Raw genomic sequence first — 19,842 nt, 5'->3', positions numbered from 1 at the left:
GACCTATGTATTTTTTTTATATTGAAAAAGGAAAACTGATGGAGAATTTACATCAGGGAATTTATCTCTGTGAGGGGCATCTGACTGTACAGGATTTTATTTATTGTCCAGGAAAAAAGGTTAAAGGGATTGTGGGCAATAGTAGTTCTTTTTGGTTGTTTACATTATGAAGCTAAGTGTCTTTTAAGGTGGAGCTTCATGTTTGAGGCAAAAAATTGGCTGTTAGTTTGTGGTTGGCATTTATCTTTTCTGTAAGTGTATATTCACTGTTTGAATTACCAAAGAAACTAATTTGTAACTCAAGATGTTTTTAGATGAGTTTTGTAGCACTGTGTCACATCCTGGCCCAGTCCTGTCTGTTTTCCCCACCATGTGCTCATGTAGAACATGGCCCTGTTTGTTGCTGTCCCTGTCTCCACCCTTGTTCTGCCCTAGCCCCACCTTAGTCCTGCCTCTGTCTTGTTATTGTCTCCAGGTGTTCCTTGTTTGTCTTGTCCTTATATACCCATGTGGTTTGAGTGCTCCTTTGTCTGGTGTTGTGTGCGTAGATATGTGTTTCACAGTCTTTCTGTCCACACGTGTCTACCCCGGTTCATGGCTTTTCCCTGTCCGTCCTTGTTTAGCCCTAGTTAGTTAGTTTTGTCTTTATTACCCATGTTTATTTTGATTCTGTCTGTGTCAAATAAAATTCCTTGCGTTTACATCCGTCTCCTCGTACTCCCTGCGCAGCCATGACACACTGTCAGTAATGCTGTCACGCCCTCGTCTCGTCATGTCTGTTTTCCCCGGTCATGTGCTCTTTTAGCACATGGCTATGTTTTGTTTATGTTCTAGTCTCCGCCTTTGTTCCGCCTCCTCGTCTGTCATTTGTTAACCCGTCCTCCTCGTTATCTGTCCAGGTGTGTCTTGTTTATGTCTTGTATTTAAGTTCCCTTGTGTCTCTCCTGTTTGTCGAACATTTCACATTTCTCCTTTCTCGTATGTCTAGTCGGTCGTGTTATATAGTCTGTCCATCTGTCTCCACAGTTTCCCCGTTTCTTTTCCTTCGTCATTGTTTCGCTTTTTGTCTGTCTGTCCCGTTTACCCTGTCTAGTTCCCCGTATTTAATTTAGCCTGCTTGGCTCCCTGTTTGTTTTCGTTCTGTTTAAGTCTCTTTGTTTTGTTATATTTTCTATATTAAATATCCTGTGTTCTAGCAAGTGCGTCCGCCTCCGTCAGTCCGCCAAGTGATCCGTGACAAATGCAGTTAGCCATCTTCTGAGTTTGGAGACATTTCCATGTTTCCGCCATGTTACTTTCACTGTTGCACTGACGGTCTTTAAGCAAAAATATTCACATCTAGATTAATAATAATTGACCTTATGATAATTAGGAACATATTGTAATGAGTCAGTACGTTTGCATAATTACATTAATAGTAGTATTGTCAACATCAATGAAATAATGCATTAAAATTTTAACAGCATTTACTTTTGCAATGTTTTAAATTTTTTTAATAATTGTTCTCTGTGAGTCCTTGACAGAAGTGAACTGTAGCCAGAGATTCTCAGCTGAAGCCACAAGAAACCTCATCTTCAACATCATCTTCACTAACTTCAGTCTGTAAATATTTCCTCTGATTTCAGACTGGCTTTGTGTGATTTGGGGGAGATGTCTTGTGTATATCTGGGATCAACTCTACAAGGAGAAAACTGCTCTCTGAAAGAACTGGACCTCAGTAACAATGACCTGCAGGATTCAGGAGTGGAGAAGATCTCTGAAGGACTGAAGAGTCCACACTGCAAACTAGAGACTCTCAGGTAAATATTAACTTCTGAAAGTAAAATGTTCAACTGTTAAACGAGTGCTTCTCTGATATTCCTGTAATATCCAAACAGCGATAAACATTTCAGTGAACTCAGAGGTTCATCATAAAATGTTAATAGTTTTAACTGGTTAATGACCATATGAGTAGAATATATAAACATTGGTATATTTTTTTTTGACACTAAGTATAACAAGATTACATATACTTTTATGAATGCTAATATGTGTGGCCAGTGTGTGGGGCAGTAACTCAGAACTCAGAAATGTGATCTAAAATGTGACTGTTTTACATGACAGTAGGTGAAGTTGCTCTGATGATAATATGGCTCTATTACATTGTATTTAATGTCATAGAGTTAGAGTATAGCTCATAGCATCGGGTGTTTAGAATTTCTGTAGTAAAATGACAGAAATGTGGCAAATTCTTTTGCAAATGATTTGCTTTCTGTCTCCCTGTTTTGTAAAAAAAAAAAAGCCTCTTTTTTGCCTCCTTTCTGCAGATTATCTGGGTGTATGGTTAGAGAGGGAGGGTGTATTTTTCTGGCTTCAGCTCTAAAATCAAAACACTCTCACCTGAAAGAACTGGATCTGACCTATAATCACCCAGGGGAATCTGGAGAGAAACAGCTCTCTGATCCACACTGCAGTCTACAGACACTCAGGTATACAAAATAAACAAATATATGTATATATGTGTGTGTATATATATATATATATATATATATATAATCTCAGAGAGAGAGAGACTTTAGAAAAAAAACTTGTGTTTGTGTGTGTGGCGCACGCAAGAGAAGGAGAGATTGTGAGAGTGATTTAATCTATATTCCAGCATAAAAATTGTCATTTTCCTTCTAATCTACCTACCCTGACTTCAGCAGTTGTGATGCTGTGTTTACATCACCTAATAAAACACCAATCCATCACTAGACTCTGTAAAACGAATGAATTATGGGAGGATGTTGTGGCTAAATTTGATAAAATTATATATTTGTGTTTAAAAAAAAACAAACATTAAAGTTTCTAGATTAATCATGTGTTGTGTACAGTTTATAGATTGTTTATTTTGTGAGTGAAGAAAATCTAAGATTTACAATCATTTGTAAATATGCTACTTACATACAAATTATTATTATTTAATAAAAATCTCATGTTTAACAACTGAACCCCTGATGTGTTCATAACTCTTTGATAATAAAATTGGAACACTGAAAGTTTTATAAAGTATTTTTAATATATAGCTATAAATGCTTCATTAGTTAATGATTATTTAATTATGAATTAAAACCTTATATAAAATTAGATTAATATTTAAATACAGCTAAACATTTATAAGTATTAATTAATATAATGAATTTATTATAATATATAATTAATATGTACCAGTGAAACACTGGTGATGTGTTTCTAATTCATGGAATATGATGTACACATTAGTGAAATATCTTGAGCCTAATTTCTCATACTTAGGGGTGTCTGCTCCATCAAACTCATCTGGTCGTCTCACCATATCCTCACAGTCATTATCGGACCCCCAGAAAGTTACCTGGAATCCTGCCCACAGGTGGCTGCAGTGGGGGTCTCCCACTACACAATGTCCCTGCTCAGATCTGTCCTCAAACACTCCATGTCCCACTAAGTGTGTAGTGTGTGTCCCAGGTCTCCATGGTCTACCTTGGTTGGTGGTCCCCCAGTATTAGCCTGAGCGCTGTTAGCTAGAGGAGTGTTCCCCCTCCACCCTCAACTTAAGGTTCCTGGTGGTCCAGAGACAAACACTCAGAGCTGGACTTAGTGGACACACAGGACACATCCAGTCTGGACATTGATCTATTTATTCTTTATTACTTCTGTATCATCACACTGTGTCCTCTGTGTGTATGTGTGTGTGTGTGTTTCAGGATGGAGAATTCAGGACAGAAGTGGATTAAACCCAGACAGAGAAAATGTAAGTCTCTCTCTCTCTCTCTCCCTCTCCAATACACTATCTCTCACATTCTCTCTATATTTCTCCTTCTCTTCTCCATCTGTCTTTGGCTACGTTAACACAGCAGGTAAAAGTGGCCCAAATGTGATTTTTTTGGTTCTGTTGTTCACACAGTCTGTTTTATGTGACCTATATCTAAAGAGATCACACTCCAAAATTGACTTGCATGCACAAAGGACGAGGCTTCAGGCGCTGACCAGAAGAAAATATCTGTCTGTTTCAAACAAAGCACTTTCATTTTTGAAACGAAGGAATGGGACCGGACTGTGCAGCACTGTACACAAAATCTCCATTTTCTTTGTGAGTCCTATTTTAAAGGCAGAGTATTAATTAAAGACTGCAAAGAATTTTAAAAGGTGAATGGATGTTTCTTTCATTCTGCAAATTTTGCGGGTCTCTCATGAACATTGTCGCCAACATGAGTTCAATATCTCCATGATCCATATTTATACAGCTTCATACTGACATGAATAATATAAAACTGATATAGAATGACTTAAAAAAAAAACTCTTTATACAAATTTCCATGTGTTTTATCTTCTCATAAATGAGAGACAGGAACCTGGATTTCACACATTTTTCATTTCCCAATGTTTTAAACAAAATGAAAATGCTTTGACCAGTCCGTTTCCACCTCCTAAACACCTCAAATTAAGATGAAAGTGCTGAACTGTAGTCTGGATCATTCTCGGCTGGAGTGACGTAAAAAAGTCACATGAAATCAGATCTGGCCGTTCAGACAGAGTCACATTGCCACAGATCCGATGTTGATCGGATCTCAATACCACATATGAAAGTGGCCCAAATCTGATTTTAAATAGTAAGATTTAATGTGATTTGTGCTGTTCACTCAGCTACAAATACGACACATCTGTGTCACTTATGACAAAACAGATCGGATTTGAGCCACTGCTGTATAAACCAGTTGTATGAACCAGTGGCAGATGCTGGTCTTTCAAGGAGGGGAAGCTCAATTTCGGCCTACATCATAAAATGTGTCGGTTTATTTATACGTTAATTCTACCCTCCGTTCCTTTTTAAGAAAATCATCTTTGACCCTGTCGTACCAACAAGGCGTCTTTTCCAGGGACTTGACTAGTGTCCTCTCAATGGCCAGCAGAGCTAGGCTGCTTAAATGGCCTTGGCCCATGTGAAGTGTGTCCGCCTGTGCTCCCACGGATCTTTACACCAAAGGATCACTGATTCGCTCATTTCGCTGTCAATCAAAAAGGGATTCAGCCTCAGACAGATCATCCAATCATCATGCAGAAGCTGAGCGTCCGGGCCAGCCGAGGCCAACCCACTGCCCCATAGACCCCCAGAGACGCTGAGCGTCCGATGGGCGGGACAAAGCCCAGCATTTATCAAATGACTCGTCTCATTTCGCTGCACTTCACTGCTTCGCTATTGAACTCTGTGGACGCTCAGCGTCCACACCGTTTAAAGCACTGAAGCTACGGGAATATTTGAGAGGAAAGCCGCATCTTTACCAGTGACAAGAAGCTGATTCTGAACAAAAGTTGAGCGCGTTGTAGTGCCTATTTATTCAATGACATGTACACACAACAGTATATATTTGATCACTTATTTTTTTACATTTTAGGGGAAGCTGAGCTTCCTTTGCAGTCTTAGAGCAATCGCCGCTGCTATACACTTACCTCTTACAGAGCATCAAATGCACACTGATATGACAAGTCCAAAACACTACCATCAAATGTGTAGATGTATGCTTTTGCTTAATGAGGCAATGTAACATATTCAAATGCATGTAAGTGTGTGGAAAATCCTTTTTTTTTCTTCTAATTTTGGTCAAGTGTACATTTCAGCATTTACAATATGTCATGTACCTGTAACATACCTGACACATTTTACATAGTATGTAGAAAGACAATGAGAAACACTACAAGGGAAAAAAGGCAGATATAAAAAGGTCACAAAAGAAAGGTATTTATTGCAAAATCCATGAAACAGATTGAAACATGAAACATCCTGCGTCTTATAAATAATCAAAGTCTTCTCCCAACAGAATTTGAACAGGTGCAACATGAGTGAGACTAATTGGAAATCAGAAAGATGAATTTTGAAGGCCAGTGTTTACTGGTGACCAAAGTTTCCTAAATGATGCTGTGTGTGTTTAGATTTGTAAAACTGTGATTCAGGGTGATATTTCAGTGAAAATATGGCTTGGAGCTCAGCAGTTAGGATTATGTTGTTGATAAATGAACTTCAAGTTTTCAGAATTTTGTGCATAGTTCCATTTTGTGTTTGGTCAACCAAAAGTGGCTCGGACCTTTTCAGAGATTTCGGTCCTTGGCCTTCCTCGTCCTCGCCATCCTACTCCTCTTACACTCATTCCTCTGGACCTGGCTTTGCCTCTGTTTCCAATGTTGGCATCCATTGCTCCAAAACAGAAGAGCTCACCTGTTGCCCTTTCATGCTAAAGCTCTGATTGCTAAAAAAATTGTTTTAGAACTGCCATTTGAGTGTAATGCTGAAATTATGCTTGTAGTTTAGCAGATTTTGTTCAAGCGGTTGGTGCATGAGTTTCATGGTCTGGTAATTGTTTCTCAAGTACCAGTATTTGTGTGCAAACCATTGAGAAAAACTGTAATATGCGAGTTCCCTTGGGTGAAATTATCATCTGCTAGTATCAGAGTTAGCATGCTGCTAGCAGGAGATGACTGTCCTCGATGGATATTTGGGTCACGGTGACTTGGTGTTTAGCTCGTTCTAATCTCAGCGCTGGGGTCTTGGGTCCAAATCCCATCTGGTGGAATTTGTTGTGTTCTCCTTGTGTCTACATGGGTTTTCTCTGGGGTCTCTGCTTTCCTCCCACGGTCCAAACACATGGAGCTTAGTTGAACTGGCTTCTCTAATAACTGTCCTGGTGTGTGTGAATGAGGGTGTGAGTGAATGAATGTTTGTATGTGTGTGAATAAATGAGTGTTTTTGAATGTCTTCATGTGTATGGGTGAGTGTGTGAATGATATAGTTAAGTGTGAGTGACTGAGTGAGTGTATGATTGAATGTCTTCATGTGTGTGTGAATGATGTCTCTATATGTCTGAGTAAATGAGTGTGTGTGAACGATTTCTGTGTGTGTGTGAGTGAATAAGTGTTGTAATGTGTCTGTATGAGTGTGAATGATGTCTGTGTCTAAATGAATACGTGTGTGCGAATGAATATCTCTATGCGTGTGTGTGAATGAAAGAGTGTATGTGAATGAAATCTGTATGTGAGTGAATAAGTGTCTGTGTGAATGATATTTGTATGAGTGTGTGAATGAAAGAGTGTGTATGTGAATTAAATCTGTATGTGTGAGTGAATGAGTGTGTGTGAATAGTGTCTGAATGATTGTGTGAATGATGTCTGTTTGTGTGTAAGTGAATAAGTGTGTGTGTGTGTGAATGAGATCTGTATGAGTGTGTGGTCTGTATGAGTGTGAATAAATCAAATCAAAATCAAATCAAATTTTATTTATATAGAGCTTTTCACAACAGAATGTTGTCACAAAGCAGCTTTACAGAGATCCGGGTCGTCTCCTATGAGTGAGCCAGGGGCAACAGTGGCAAGGAAAAACTCCCTCAGCGCACGAGGAAGAAACCTTGGAAGGAACCAAGACTCATGATGGGGAACCTATCCTCCTCGGTTTGACACCAGAGACACAACAGAGAACAGAACAGAAGTAAAAGTGAACTGATGACAGATGAATGGGTTATAGTAATGTGAATGTAGAATATTAGTGATGTATGAGTCTGAGGAAGGAGGAGGTGATTAGTGATTCTGTGTGAGTTAAAAGTAGGTGCAGAGTTAATTTGAGATAAAACAGCACGGCCAATCATGATAGTGTAGATGAGACAAGGCCAGGATCTTGTACAGGACACACAGGGTCGGGGGTTGGATCAGGGCAACCCCTGGAGAGCAGCAGGACATCTCAAAGCATGAGGGAGACAGGAGAAAGAAAAACAGACAAAGGGAACAAATAAAAAATCAGAGGTTAGTAGGGTCATGGTAAAAATGGGCAACAGCATGTTGGCGGTTACTAGAAAGCTAACTAAAACAGCTGTAGCTATGGTAGTATGACAGGGTTAATACAGAACAGTGATAATATGAAAACCAGCTCGAACACCAATAGAGAAGGAGTAACCTGAAAGTGAGTGATTAACCAAAAGCTTGTTTGAAAAGGTAAGATTTTGGTCTAGATTTAAAGATTGAGAGTGTGTTTGAGCCCCGAACAGTAACCGGAAGGCTATTCCAGAGTTGAGGAGCTTTGTGAGAAAAGGCTCTTCCTCCTGCAGTGTTTTTCTTAATATGAGGAACTAAGAGTAGATGGGCATCCTGTGAACGAAGTGTACGTGAGGGGCGATAAGGCATGAGAAGTTCAGTAAGATACTGCAGGCCTAAACCATTTAGAGATTTATAAGCTAAGAGGAGTATTTTATAGTCAATGTGAAATTTTACAGGTAGCCAGTGTAGGGATGAGAGAACTGGGGTTATGTGGTAGAATTTTCTAGCTCTAGTGAGCACTTTGGCTGCTGCATTTTGAACTAACTGAAGCTTGTGTAATGCTTTACATGAGCTCCCTGCCAGGAGCATTCAAGTAGTCTAGACGTGAAGTTATAAATGCATGCACTAGTTTCTTTGCATCTTTTAAGGATAAAATATGGCGAATTTTGGCAATATTGCGTAGGTGGAAGAAGGCGGTTTTGACTGTATTGGATATGTGGGTATCAAATGTGAGAGTCGAATCAAAGGCTACCCCTAAGTTTTTAATGATGGTATTGTGTCTTACTGTTGAATTATCAAGATTAATAGCAGCATTTCTGAGTGAATGTTTCTGAGTATCTGTACCTAGTAACAAGACTTCAGTTTTATCAGAATTTAACATGAGAAAATTTTGCATCATCCAGTCTTTAATTTCAGTTAGACATTCTGCTATTTTACGTAGACAACATCATTAGATTTGGGTGATATATACAGTTGTGTGTCATCAGCGTAACAGTGGCAGCATATAGAGTGTGAATAATACAGGGCCAAGCACTGACCCTTGTGGAACACCATATTTAATTGAAGTATGATTAGAGGATTTATTATTCAGATAAACAAATTGATTTATAAAAGGTTTGATATTGGCCTGTAGTTCGCGAGTACAAGAGGGTCAAGATTGTTTTTTTTTTTTTTTTTTTTTTTAATAATTGGTTTGATTACCGCTAGTTTCAGAGGTTTGGTACATTTCCACTGTTGAGGGATGAGTTTATTATTGTGAGCAATGGTCTAATGACTTTAGGTAAAATTTGTTTAAATAATTGTGTTGGTACAGGATCCAGTAAGCATGAAGATAATTTAGATAAGCTAATTAAACTAAGCAAGTCATTTTCATTGACAGAATTGAAGTAGTCTTAGTGCACCTCAGAGCCGGCGGGGGGTTCATCTACAAGAGCCGATGTGACTTCGGACTGATTTTTGATTTTAAGTCGAATGCAATCAATTTTATCATTAAAAAACCTCAAAGTCATTACTACAGAAATCAGAGTGGACAGTGGGGTTGATTTCCTTTTTGTTGCCAATTAGATTTGATACAGTGCTAAAAAGGAATCTAGGGTTGTCTTTGTTGTATTCTATAAGAGAAGCGATGTACTGTGATTTGGCTTTAGATAAGGCATGTTTGTAGTCGGTGAGGATGTGCTGCCATGCAATTCGGAAACATTCTAGATTTGTGTGTCTCCATTTACGTTCATGGTTACGAGCAGCCAGTTTTAAGGCACGCATGCTGTCACTGTACCATGGAGCAAGCCTATTCTCTCTAAATTGTTTGGTCTTGACTGGTGCAACACTATCTAGGTTTGTAAACAGTAAAGTTTGTAGGTTGTTTGTAATGAGCTCAAGGTCATTAGGGTGAGTTGGAAAAGAAACAGTGGTAAGGTCTGGAATGTTATTGATAAAATCACTAACTGTTGAGTATGTTATGGTGTGCTTTTCAAATATAGTGTGGCTGTTGACAGATATCAAAATTGAATGCAATTTCATATATGATTAGATGGTGATCAGAGATGGTCTCATGTAGCGAAAGATTGGATAGGTTCTCTATCTCAATGCCCCGTGTTAACACTAGGTCTAGTAGGTGTTTGCATTGATGAGTGGGACCAGTAACATTCTGAGCGAACCCTAGCACATCCAAAATTCATTCAAATGCAGTTTTAAGCGGATCATGATCCTTCTCAAAGTGAATATTGAAATCACCAACAATTAAGGCCTTTTCTGAAGCGATAACTACACTTGAGAGAAAATCAGCAAATTCACAAAGAAATTCTGTATAAGGGCCAGGAGGACGATAGATTGTGATGAGCATAAAAGAGTACTGCCTTTTTGATGCAGTAACTTTAAGAGTAACAACTTCAAAGGAAGTTGACTCAGCATCATGACCAGAATTTGTTTCTATGGTAGGGTCATAAATTGTGGCTACACCACCACCACGACCAGATGTTCTTGGGCAACTGTAATAACTGAAGCCAGGGGGAGTGGACTCATTTAGGGCAATGTATTCATTGGGTTTAGCCCATGTTTCACAGAGACATAATGAATAGAGTTTATCAGTAATAATATCCAAGGAGGATGTCTCCTCCTTGGATCACCACCTTAGGTGGTGGGGTTTGCGTGCCTGCGTGAGCCTAGGAGCTATGTTGTCGGGGGCAATAGCCCCTGGTAGGGTCTCCCAAGGCAAATTGGTCCTAGGTGATGGGCCAGACAAAGAGTGATCCACAAAGACACAGATGAAAAAGATAAGATCATGGACACAGCCTCCCTTGCCCGGAGCAGGGTTACCGGGGCCTCACCCTGGAGCCAGGCCTGGGGGAGGGGCTCCTTGGCGAGCACCTGGTGGCCGGACTTTCACCTATGGGGTCCGGCCGGGCTTAGCCCGAAGGAGATACATGGGTCCACTCTCCCATAGGCCCACCACCTGTGGGAGAGGTAGTAATCCGGGTCTGGTGCATTGTGGATCGGGTGGTGGTCGGGGTCGGGGGCCCTGGCGTTCTGATCCTCGGTTACTGAAACTGGCTTTTGGAACATGGAACGTAACCTCTCTGGTGGGAAAAGAGCCTGAGCTGGTGCGCGAGGTGGAGAGGTACTGGCTAGATATAGTTGGGCTCACCTCGACACACAGTATGGGCTCTGGAACCAATCTCCTTGAGAGAGGCTGGATGCTCTTTCACTCTGGAGTTGCCCAGGGTGAGAGGCGTAAGGCAGGTGTGGGCTTACTCATAGCCCCCCGGCTTAGCGCCTGTACGTTGGGGTTTACCCCAGTGGACGAGAGGGTAATTTCCCTGCGCCTTCGGGTTGGGGAAAGGGCTCTGACTGTTGTTTGTGCTTATGCACCGAACAGCAGTTCAGAGTACCCTGCCTTCTTGGGGACCCTAGAGGGAGTGCTGGAGAACACTCATTCTGGGGACTCCATTGTTCTGCTGGGGGACTTCAACACTCACGTGGGTAATGACAGTGAGACCTGGAGGGGCGTGATTGGGAGGAACGGCCCCGCTGATCTGAACCCGAGTGGTGTTCAGTTATTGGATTTCTGTGCCCGTCATAGTTTGTCCATTACGAACACCATGTTCAAGCATAAGGGTGTCCACAAGTACACCTGGCATCAGGATACCCTAGGCCGCATTTCGATGATCGACTTTATAGTCGTATCATCTGACCTGCGGCCATATGTTCTGGACACTCGGGTGAAGAGAGGCGCTGAGCTGTCAACTGATCACCACCTTGTGGTGAGTTGGATCAGATGGCGGGGGAGGATGCCGGACAGACCTGGCAGGCCCAAACGTGTGCTGAGGGTTTGCTGGGAACGTTTGGCAGAGGAACCTGTCAGAAAGATCTTCAACTCCCACATCCGGCAGAGCTTCGACTGCATCCCGGGGGAGGCTGGTGACATTGAGTCCAAGTGGGCCATGTTCCGGACCTCCATTGTTGAGGCGGCTGAACGGAGCTGTGGCTGCAAGGTTGTCGGTGCCTGTCGGGGTGGCAATCCCGCACTCGGTGGTGGACACCCCGGGTGAGGGGGGCTGTCAAGCTGAAGAAAGAGTCCTATCGAGCCGCTTGGCTCCTCGGTACCTGTCGGCTGCCTCCGGAGTCCCCTGAGCCAAGCGGCTCGTGGCCTCGGCAGTCGCTGAGGCAAAAACTCGGGTGTGGGAGGAGTTCGGTGAGAACATGGAAAACGACTTTCGGTCGGCTCCGAGAAGTTTCTGGCAAACTGTCAGGCGACTTTTTCTCTACCTGCAGGAGGCACCAATATGTTCTCAAGGTTACTGGGATTAAACACCTGGCTACAGAACAGCTGTAGGTCAAATGGACTGAATTTCATTGACAACTTTAACTTGTTTTTTGGGAAGAGAGAACTTTTTAGGAGAGATGGACTGCACACAAACAAGAGGGGTGTTAATCTTCTGACAGACAATCTCATTTTCTCAGTGTGCAATCTATCTACTTCTCTTGGTGGTGGTGTATCAGCATCAACATCCAGGAACTCTCCTGTACAAGCTGATGACTCCATGTCAGAGCCAGAACATCCTCCCCCCACTGAGGATGACCTGAGGGAGCAGCAGACACTGGACTAGAGTGGCAATAACCAACTCTATCAGCTGCCAGAGACACCAAAACCCCAAAAGGAATACTCCATGTCCTCTATTTGGTGCCTGTAATCTCTCCCATTCCATTACTTATCAGAGAGAGAAAGAACGGGGAGTTCAGGTCAGATTCTGTGAATGTGGCCAATCTACAGCATATAAAATGTGAGACAGAGATCCTGTGGCAAAGTGCACGAGTTACTAAGTTAGCTCTTCTAAATATCAGATCTCTCACAAACAAATCACACTTAATTAATGGTTTTATTACAGCACATGGGCTTGATTTTATACTTTTAACTGAGACTTGGCTAAATGAATGTAGTGCTGCAACTGTTTTATTGGAGTCGGCTCCTACAGATTTTCATTTTTTAAATGTATCTCGTGCCAGTAGAAAAGGTGGAGGTCTAGCTGCTCTGTTCCATGGTTCTTTTCAGTGCAAGCAGTTTTCATTTGGTGACTTCACAACATTTGAAAATCTCTGTGCAGTCCTGAAAGGGACACCACAGATATTACTAGTAACTGTCTACAGGCCTCCGAAGTACAGTGCTAATTTTATTGATGAATTTACAGAGATGCTGTCTTTTATTTCTACTGACTTTGACCATTTTGTTATGGTTGGTGACTTTAACATACATATCGACAATCCCAAGGACTGTTTTGCCAAGGAACTGCACGCCATATTGGACTTTTTGGTCCAATGTGCACATTGTCATGGTCACATGCTGGATATTGTTATCTCAAAGAGTCTCAACATGTCAGTGACTGTGAAGGACGTCGCGTTGTCAGATCACTACTGTGTGTTCTTTGATATGTGGGCCTCACCAGTCATCAGAGACAGAAGAGTTTGTGTCAAGAAAAGGATTATAAAGGACTGCGCAGCTACACTTTTCATGAGTAAAATGTGCACTACACCATGTGCACGATCCAACTCTGTTGATGATCTGCTGAATAGTTTTAATACAAAAATTGTCAGTGTAATGGATGAGATTGCGCCAGTTAAAATGAAGGCTATGTCTTGCAAACAGAAAGCACCATGGAGAAATGCTTCTGTTGTTCAAATCCAAAAGAGGGAGTGTCGCAAGGCAGAACGCAGATGACGTAAAACAAGTCTTCATATTCACAAAGAAATCTACAAAGATAAGCTACGTGAATACAACGCGACAATATGCAAAACACGACAATCCTATTTCTCTAGCATCATCAACAATAACACTAACAACAGCAAAATCCTCTTCACCGTGGTCGACAGACTTACTAACTCACCCACACCAATGGCCCCTGAATTAGTATCAATTGAGAGATGTAATGAGTTTGCATTCTTTTTTAACACTAAAATCCAGAATATCAGACGAGCGATTAGTACATCTATATCCAACAATGAGTCTGTACCCTCTTCATCACCTCATAAAAACTCCTTAGTTAAAATGTCAGAGTTCAGTACTGTTGATAATAAATTTTTAATCGACACAGTTAATCATCTCAAATCATCCACTTGTAGTCTTGACACAATACCAACCAATTTTTTAAAGAATGTGTTTCACACTATAGCACCAGACATACTTCACATTGTAAACACCTCACTCATATCGGGGGTTTTTCCGAGCTCACTAAAAGCTGCAGTTGTAAAGCCTCTTCTAAAAAAGAAAAATTTAGAATCATCTCTGATGTGTAACTACAGACCAATTTCTAATTTACCTTTCATTGGCAAAATCATCGAGAAAATAGTTTTCAGGCATATCACTAGTTTCTTGTCCATTAACAGTAGCCTAGACAAATTCCAGTCCGGGTTCCGGTCTAATCACAGTACTGAGACTGCTCTAATCAAGGTAATTAATGACATCCGCTTAAATACAGAGGCTGGAAAGGTATCTCTTCTATTACTTCTTGACCTTAGTGCTGCCTTTGATACCATTGACCATAAGATTCTTATAGATAGACTGGCAAACTGGGTTGGACTCTCAGGAACTGTCCTGAAGTGGTTCATTTCTTACCTGGAAGGCAGGAACTACTTTGTAGAAATAGAAAATAATATTTCAGATAACATGCCAGTAACCTGTGGTGTCCCCCAGGGCTCTATTCTTGGTCCAATTTTTTTTTTATATATATGCTTCCTCTTGGCCAGATTCTACAGGAATATGGGCTGTCCTATCACAGCTATGCAGATGATACTCAGATTTACATGGCCCTGTCCCCAAACGACTCTGGCCCAGTTGACTCAATAAGCAAGTGCCTTGAACACATCACAAAATCGATGGGACACTATTTTCTGCAGCTGAATAAAGATAAAACTGAGATTATACTATTTGGGAACAGCACTGAGAGACAAAGATTGGCTACGTATCTGGACTCACGGGCCCTCAAATCTAAAGAACTGGCTTTTACCATCTTAAGAACATCAGTAAGATTAGAGACTTTCTGACTAAACCAGACCTGGAGAAACTTATCCATGCCTTTATTTCTAGCAGGATTGATTACTGTAATGGTCTCTTAGCTGGACTTCCAAAAAAGACCATTAAACAGCTTCAGCTGATTCAAAATGCAGCTGCCAGAGTTCTCACTAGGAGCAAAAGAAGAGATCACATCACCCCCCAATCCTCAAATCCTTACACTGGATACCAGTCTGTTACAGAATAGATTTTAAGGTGTTATTACTGGTCTATAAATGTCTAAATGGGGTAGGACCAGCGTATTTATCAGATCTGCTACAGAGATATGAGCCGAGCAGAGCTCTCAGATCTTTAGGAACTAGTCAGTTAGTCCTGCCTCAGGTCAAAACTAAACATGGAGAGGCAGCGTTTAGCTACTATGCCGCTTTTAAATGGAACCAGCTGACTGAGAATATTAGAAGAGCCCCGACTTTAGACACTTTAATCAAGACTTAAAACACTCCTGTTTGAGCAGCAACAGCTCAGTTTAAAATATTCTTCACTTTTCTGTAACGACATTTTATTTCTTTTCTTTTATTGTCATTTTAAATTGTTTTAATCATTTTACTCTTTTTATGTAATTGTCTTATTGGACATTTATGATTTTATTCTTTTAATTTAATTGTTTCTTTTTCTGTAAAGCACTTTGAATTGCTTCTGTATGAAAGGTGCTCAATAAATAAACTTGCCATGCCTTGCCTTTATTGTGTGTGTGATGCTGTGTTTATTGTGTGTGTGTGTGTCTGTGTGATACTGTGTTTTCTAATGTGTGTTGTGTGTGTGTGTGATGTGTGTTCTCTAATGTGTGTTTATTGTGTGTGTGTGTGATGCTGTGTTCTTTAATGTGTGTTTGTGTGTGATGTGTGTTCTCTAATGTGTGTTTATTGTGTGTAGATGTGTGTGTGGTGTGTGTGATGCTGTGTTCTCTAATGTGTGTGTGATGGTGTGTTCTCTAATGTGTGTTTATTGTGTGTGTGGCGTGTGTGTGATGCTGTCTTCTCTAATCATTATTATTTGTGTGTGTGTGATGGTGTGTTCTCTAATGTGTGTTGTTTGTGTGTGTGATGGTGTGTTCTCCAATGTGTTTATTGTGTGTGTAGATGTGTGTGTGTGTGTGTGATGGTGTGTTCTCTAATGTGTGTTTATTGTGTGTGTAGATGTGTGTGTGTGTGATGGTGTGTTCTCTAATGTGTGTTTATTGTGTGTGTAGATGTGTGTGTGATGGTGTGTTCTCCAATGTGTTTATTGTGTGTGTAGATGTGTGTGTGTGTGTGTGATGGTGTGTTCTCTAATGTGTGTTTATTGTGTGTGTAGATGTGTGTGTGTGTGTGATGGTGTGTTCTCTAATGTGTGTTTATTGTGTGTAGATGTGTGTGTGATGGTGTGTTCTCTAATGTGTGTTTATTATGTGTGTAGATGTGTGTGTGATGGTGGGTTATTTAATGTGTGTTTATTGTGTGTGTAGATTTGTGTGTGTGTGATGGTGTGTTCTCTAATGTGTGTTTATTGTGTGTGTAGATTTGTGTGTGATGGTGTGTTCTCTAATGCGTGTTTATTGTATGTGTAGATGTGTGTGTGTGTGTGTGTGTGTGTGATGGTGTGTTCTTTAATGTCTGTTTACTCTGTGTGTAAATGTATGTGTGACAGTGTGTTCTCTAATGTGTGTTTATTGTGTGTGTGTGTGTGTGTGTGTGAGAGAGATGGTGTGTTCTCTAATGTGTGTTTATTGTGTGTGTAGATGTGTGTGTGTGATGGTTTGCTTTCTAATGTGTGTTTATTGCGTGTGTAGATTTGTGTGTGTGTGATGGTGTGTTCTCTAATGTGTGTTTATTGTGTGTGATGGTGTGTTCTCTAATGTGTGTGTGAGATGGTGTGTTCTCTAATGTGTGTGTGAGATGGTGTGTTCTCTAATGTGTGTGTGTGATGGTGTGTTCTCTAATGTGTGTTTATTGTGTGTGTGATGGTGGGTTTTCTAATGTGTGTTTATTGTGTGTGTGTGTGTGTGTGTGTGTGTGATGGTGTGTTTTCTAATGTCTGTTTATTGTGTGTGTGTGATGGTGTGTTCTCTAATGTGTGTGTAGATATGTGCGTGATGGTGTATTCTCTAATGTGTGTTTATTGTGTGTGTAGATGTGTGTGTGTGTGTGATGGTGTATTCTCTAATGTGTGTTTATTGTGTGTGTAGATGTGTGTGTGATGGTGGGTTTTCTAATGAGTGTTTATTGTGTGTCTAGATTTGTGTGTGTGTGTGTGATGGTGTGTTTTCTAATGTCTGTTCATTGTATGTGTAGATTTGTTTGTGTGTGTGTGTGAGGGTGTGTTCTCTAATGTGTGTGTAGATGTGTGTGTTATGGTGTGTTCTCTAATGTGTGTTCATTGTGTGTGTGTGTGTGTGATGGTGTGTTCTCTAATGTGTGTTTATTGTGTGTGTAGATGTGTGTGATGTCACTCTGGATCCAAACACAGCACACCGTCGTCTCTCTCTGTCGGAGGGAAACAGGAAGGTGGAGCGTGTTGAGGAGTCTCAGTCTTATCCAGATCATCCGGAGAGATTTGATGTGTTGGCTCAGGTTCTGAGTGTGGAGAGTTTGACTGGACGCTGTTACTGGGAGGTGGAGTGGAGCGGGACAGAGGTTGATGTCTCAGTGTCGTACGGAGGAATCCAAAGGAAAGGAGGTGGTAGTGAGAGTCTGTTTGGAGACAATAAAAACTCCTGGAGACTGGACTGTGAAGGGAACAGTTTCTCTCTGTTCCACAATAATCAGAAAACTGAGATCCCTGCCCCTCCCTCTCCCTCTAAGAGAGTGGGGGTGTATCTGGACTGGGAGGGGGGCACTCTGTCCTTCTACACCATCCCCCCCAACACAAACACACTCACACACTTACACACACTCACCACCACATTCACTGAGCCCCTCTACGCTGGGTTCTGGGTTAATGAGGACTCCTCAGTGCGAGTGTGTGCGGTAGAGTAAACTCTGACTTGTGTGTGAGGGATAGAGAGAGAGAACGTCTTATTTTTTATTTTTCCATCACTATATTCTCTTTTCTCTCTCATTTATTTCTCACATACAGTTTCTCTCTCCTTTCATCATCTCTCCATCACTGTTCCCTTGTATTTCACTCTTTTTCTCTCTATTTCATGTTTATCTCACTGTCTCTTTCATGCCCCATCTGTATTCCCTCCTTTAACTGTTTTTTTTATTCCTATTCTTTTTCCAATATTTATTTCTCTCACTTTTTCTTACACTCTGGTTTATCTCTGTTGATTTTCTGTCTCCTGTCTTTATTCTCACTCTTTTTCTCTTTCATTTTCCTCACATTTCTATTCTTTTATCTTTCCCACTCTCCTTTTTTTTACATCTTTTTTATCCTCCACTTTGTGTTTATTTCCTTTTTCACGCTCTCCTCTTTCTCTCCCTCCCTCTTCTTTAACTTTATCCACCCCACCAGCCCCGTCACCAGGGCTCCTCTCTCATTTAATTAAAATTACACTCGTATTGTCAAAATATTAAAATATTACATGAGTAGCTGTCCTGATAAAGCCCCTGTTTCCACACTGAGAGACACTGGATCAGCTCAGTGGTGTATTTTAGCCAGTGATCTCAGAGGTAATAAAGACTCTTATTGTGTCTACACTGTAAAAAAAACTTCACAGTTCCACTTTACTATATTTTATTATGTATCTGCAGTTATACTAAGATATTTTTAAGCTTTGGATCTGGAATAATACAAAAAAGCAGGGAAAAAATCAAAACAAAAACCAGAAAATCCTCTCTTATATCCATCCAGGTCTGTCCCAGCCACATTGCAGCCTAAAAGTAATAGACTAAAACACCATAACAAAAGTATAACTACATCACCAGCACATACACACCTTAATTAATGATCTTTAGGATAAAGTGAAAGAAATTATATGGTCTTTTTGTATCTTTGTGTGACCTTTTGTTATCCCTCTCATAGTCCCATCCCCCATTCCCACCAATCATTCCCCTACTTACATCATACCCCTCCTTTCACACCTCTTCTTACCCTTCCTTCCTCTGTCTTTCTTTCTTTGATCATCTTCATCATCTTTACCCTTTACCCCTTCTCAAACTCCTCTTCTTCCTCCTATTCCCTTCCCCCATTTCTCCAATGTATATTAGGCCCTTCTAAAATATTTGGTGTCAGACTGGATCGGGACCAGACTGGACTGAGAACAGACTGGATTGGGTACAGAATAAATTGGCTATAGAATGAACTGGTGACAAACTGATGACCAAGCTGTGCCCATGCTTTTCTGCATGCACGTGAAGGAAACATCTGAACCTCCAGTTTCCAAACTTCAGATCATCCTGAGATAGAATGTGATCACCCAGTTGTACTCATACATGATCCTGTGTATGTGTAAATAAACTCCAGTCAACGCCGAGCTCCAGTCTCCTGACTCTTCAATGCCGAATTTCTAACAAAAGTATAAATCACTAACTTACAGAAGTGAATAAAATCTTACTGTGTAGCTGAAAGCTGTGGGCATCATTTTTACACAATGCATTCAAAGCATTTACAAACCACCTCAGGAGGAGTACTAATCTAGAACCAGTTTAAAGGGACACTGAACATCATACATATAGAGGAACTTGATCCAAATTCTGTTCTGTAATTTATGACTTATTTGTGAAAATCTATCCTGCTAATAATTGCCTATAGCAGGGAAGGTTATTGTACTTTTATGGTTCACAGTGAGCTATACTCTGTCCTTTATGCAGTCAAACTACTCTTCCTTATTGGTTATGCTCCTTTTCATTTAATCTTTGCTTTTCTGCGTTTATACTCCTCTAACTAACTTGTCAGTTAGTTAATTGTGAAGAAAGCTCATTCCATCCCACTCACAGGAAAAAAAAAATGTTTGAGTTCTGTGTCCTGGCCCTGAGTTGTGTGTCAAAATGTGTCAAAAATTAAGCACAAATAAATGGCGATAAAATTATATTCATGTATTTCATGATTAATTTTTGCTTAGTAACGAT

At 40.7% G+C, this 19,842-nt stretch overlaps 1 protein-coding gene across 1 annotated transcript in view; it reads left to right on the top strand.

The window, feature by feature from the left end:
• LOC136700267 (uncharacterized) overlaps positions 1–18,014 on the top strand; it is an 86,579-nt gene extending 68,565 nt beyond the window's left edge. The window contains exons 16-19 of the mRNA XM_066675546.1: positions 1,626–1,799; positions 2,307–2,468; positions 3,702–3,748; positions 17,267–18,014. Of these exons, the coding sequence (XP_066531643.1) occupies positions 1,626–1,799; positions 2,307–2,468; positions 3,702–3,748; positions 17,267–17,808 (925 nt within the window). The 3' untranslated portion in view covers positions 17,809–18,014. The remainder of the gene's footprint in view (positions 1–1,625; positions 1,800–2,306; positions 2,469–3,701; positions 3,749–17,266) is intronic.
• Positions 18,015–19,842: the final 1,828 nt, after the last annotated feature.

Source organism: Hoplias malabaricus, chromosome 6, assembly GCF_029633855.1.
Source record: "Hoplias malabaricus isolate fHopMal1 chromosome 6, fHopMal1.hap1, whole genome shotgun sequence".
Lineage (NCBI taxonomy): Eukaryota > Metazoa > Chordata > Actinopteri > Characiformes > Erythrinidae > Hoplias > Hoplias malabaricus.
Note: the sequence above shows the minus strand (reverse complement) of the source record. Positions and strands in the feature narration are given on the sequence as shown.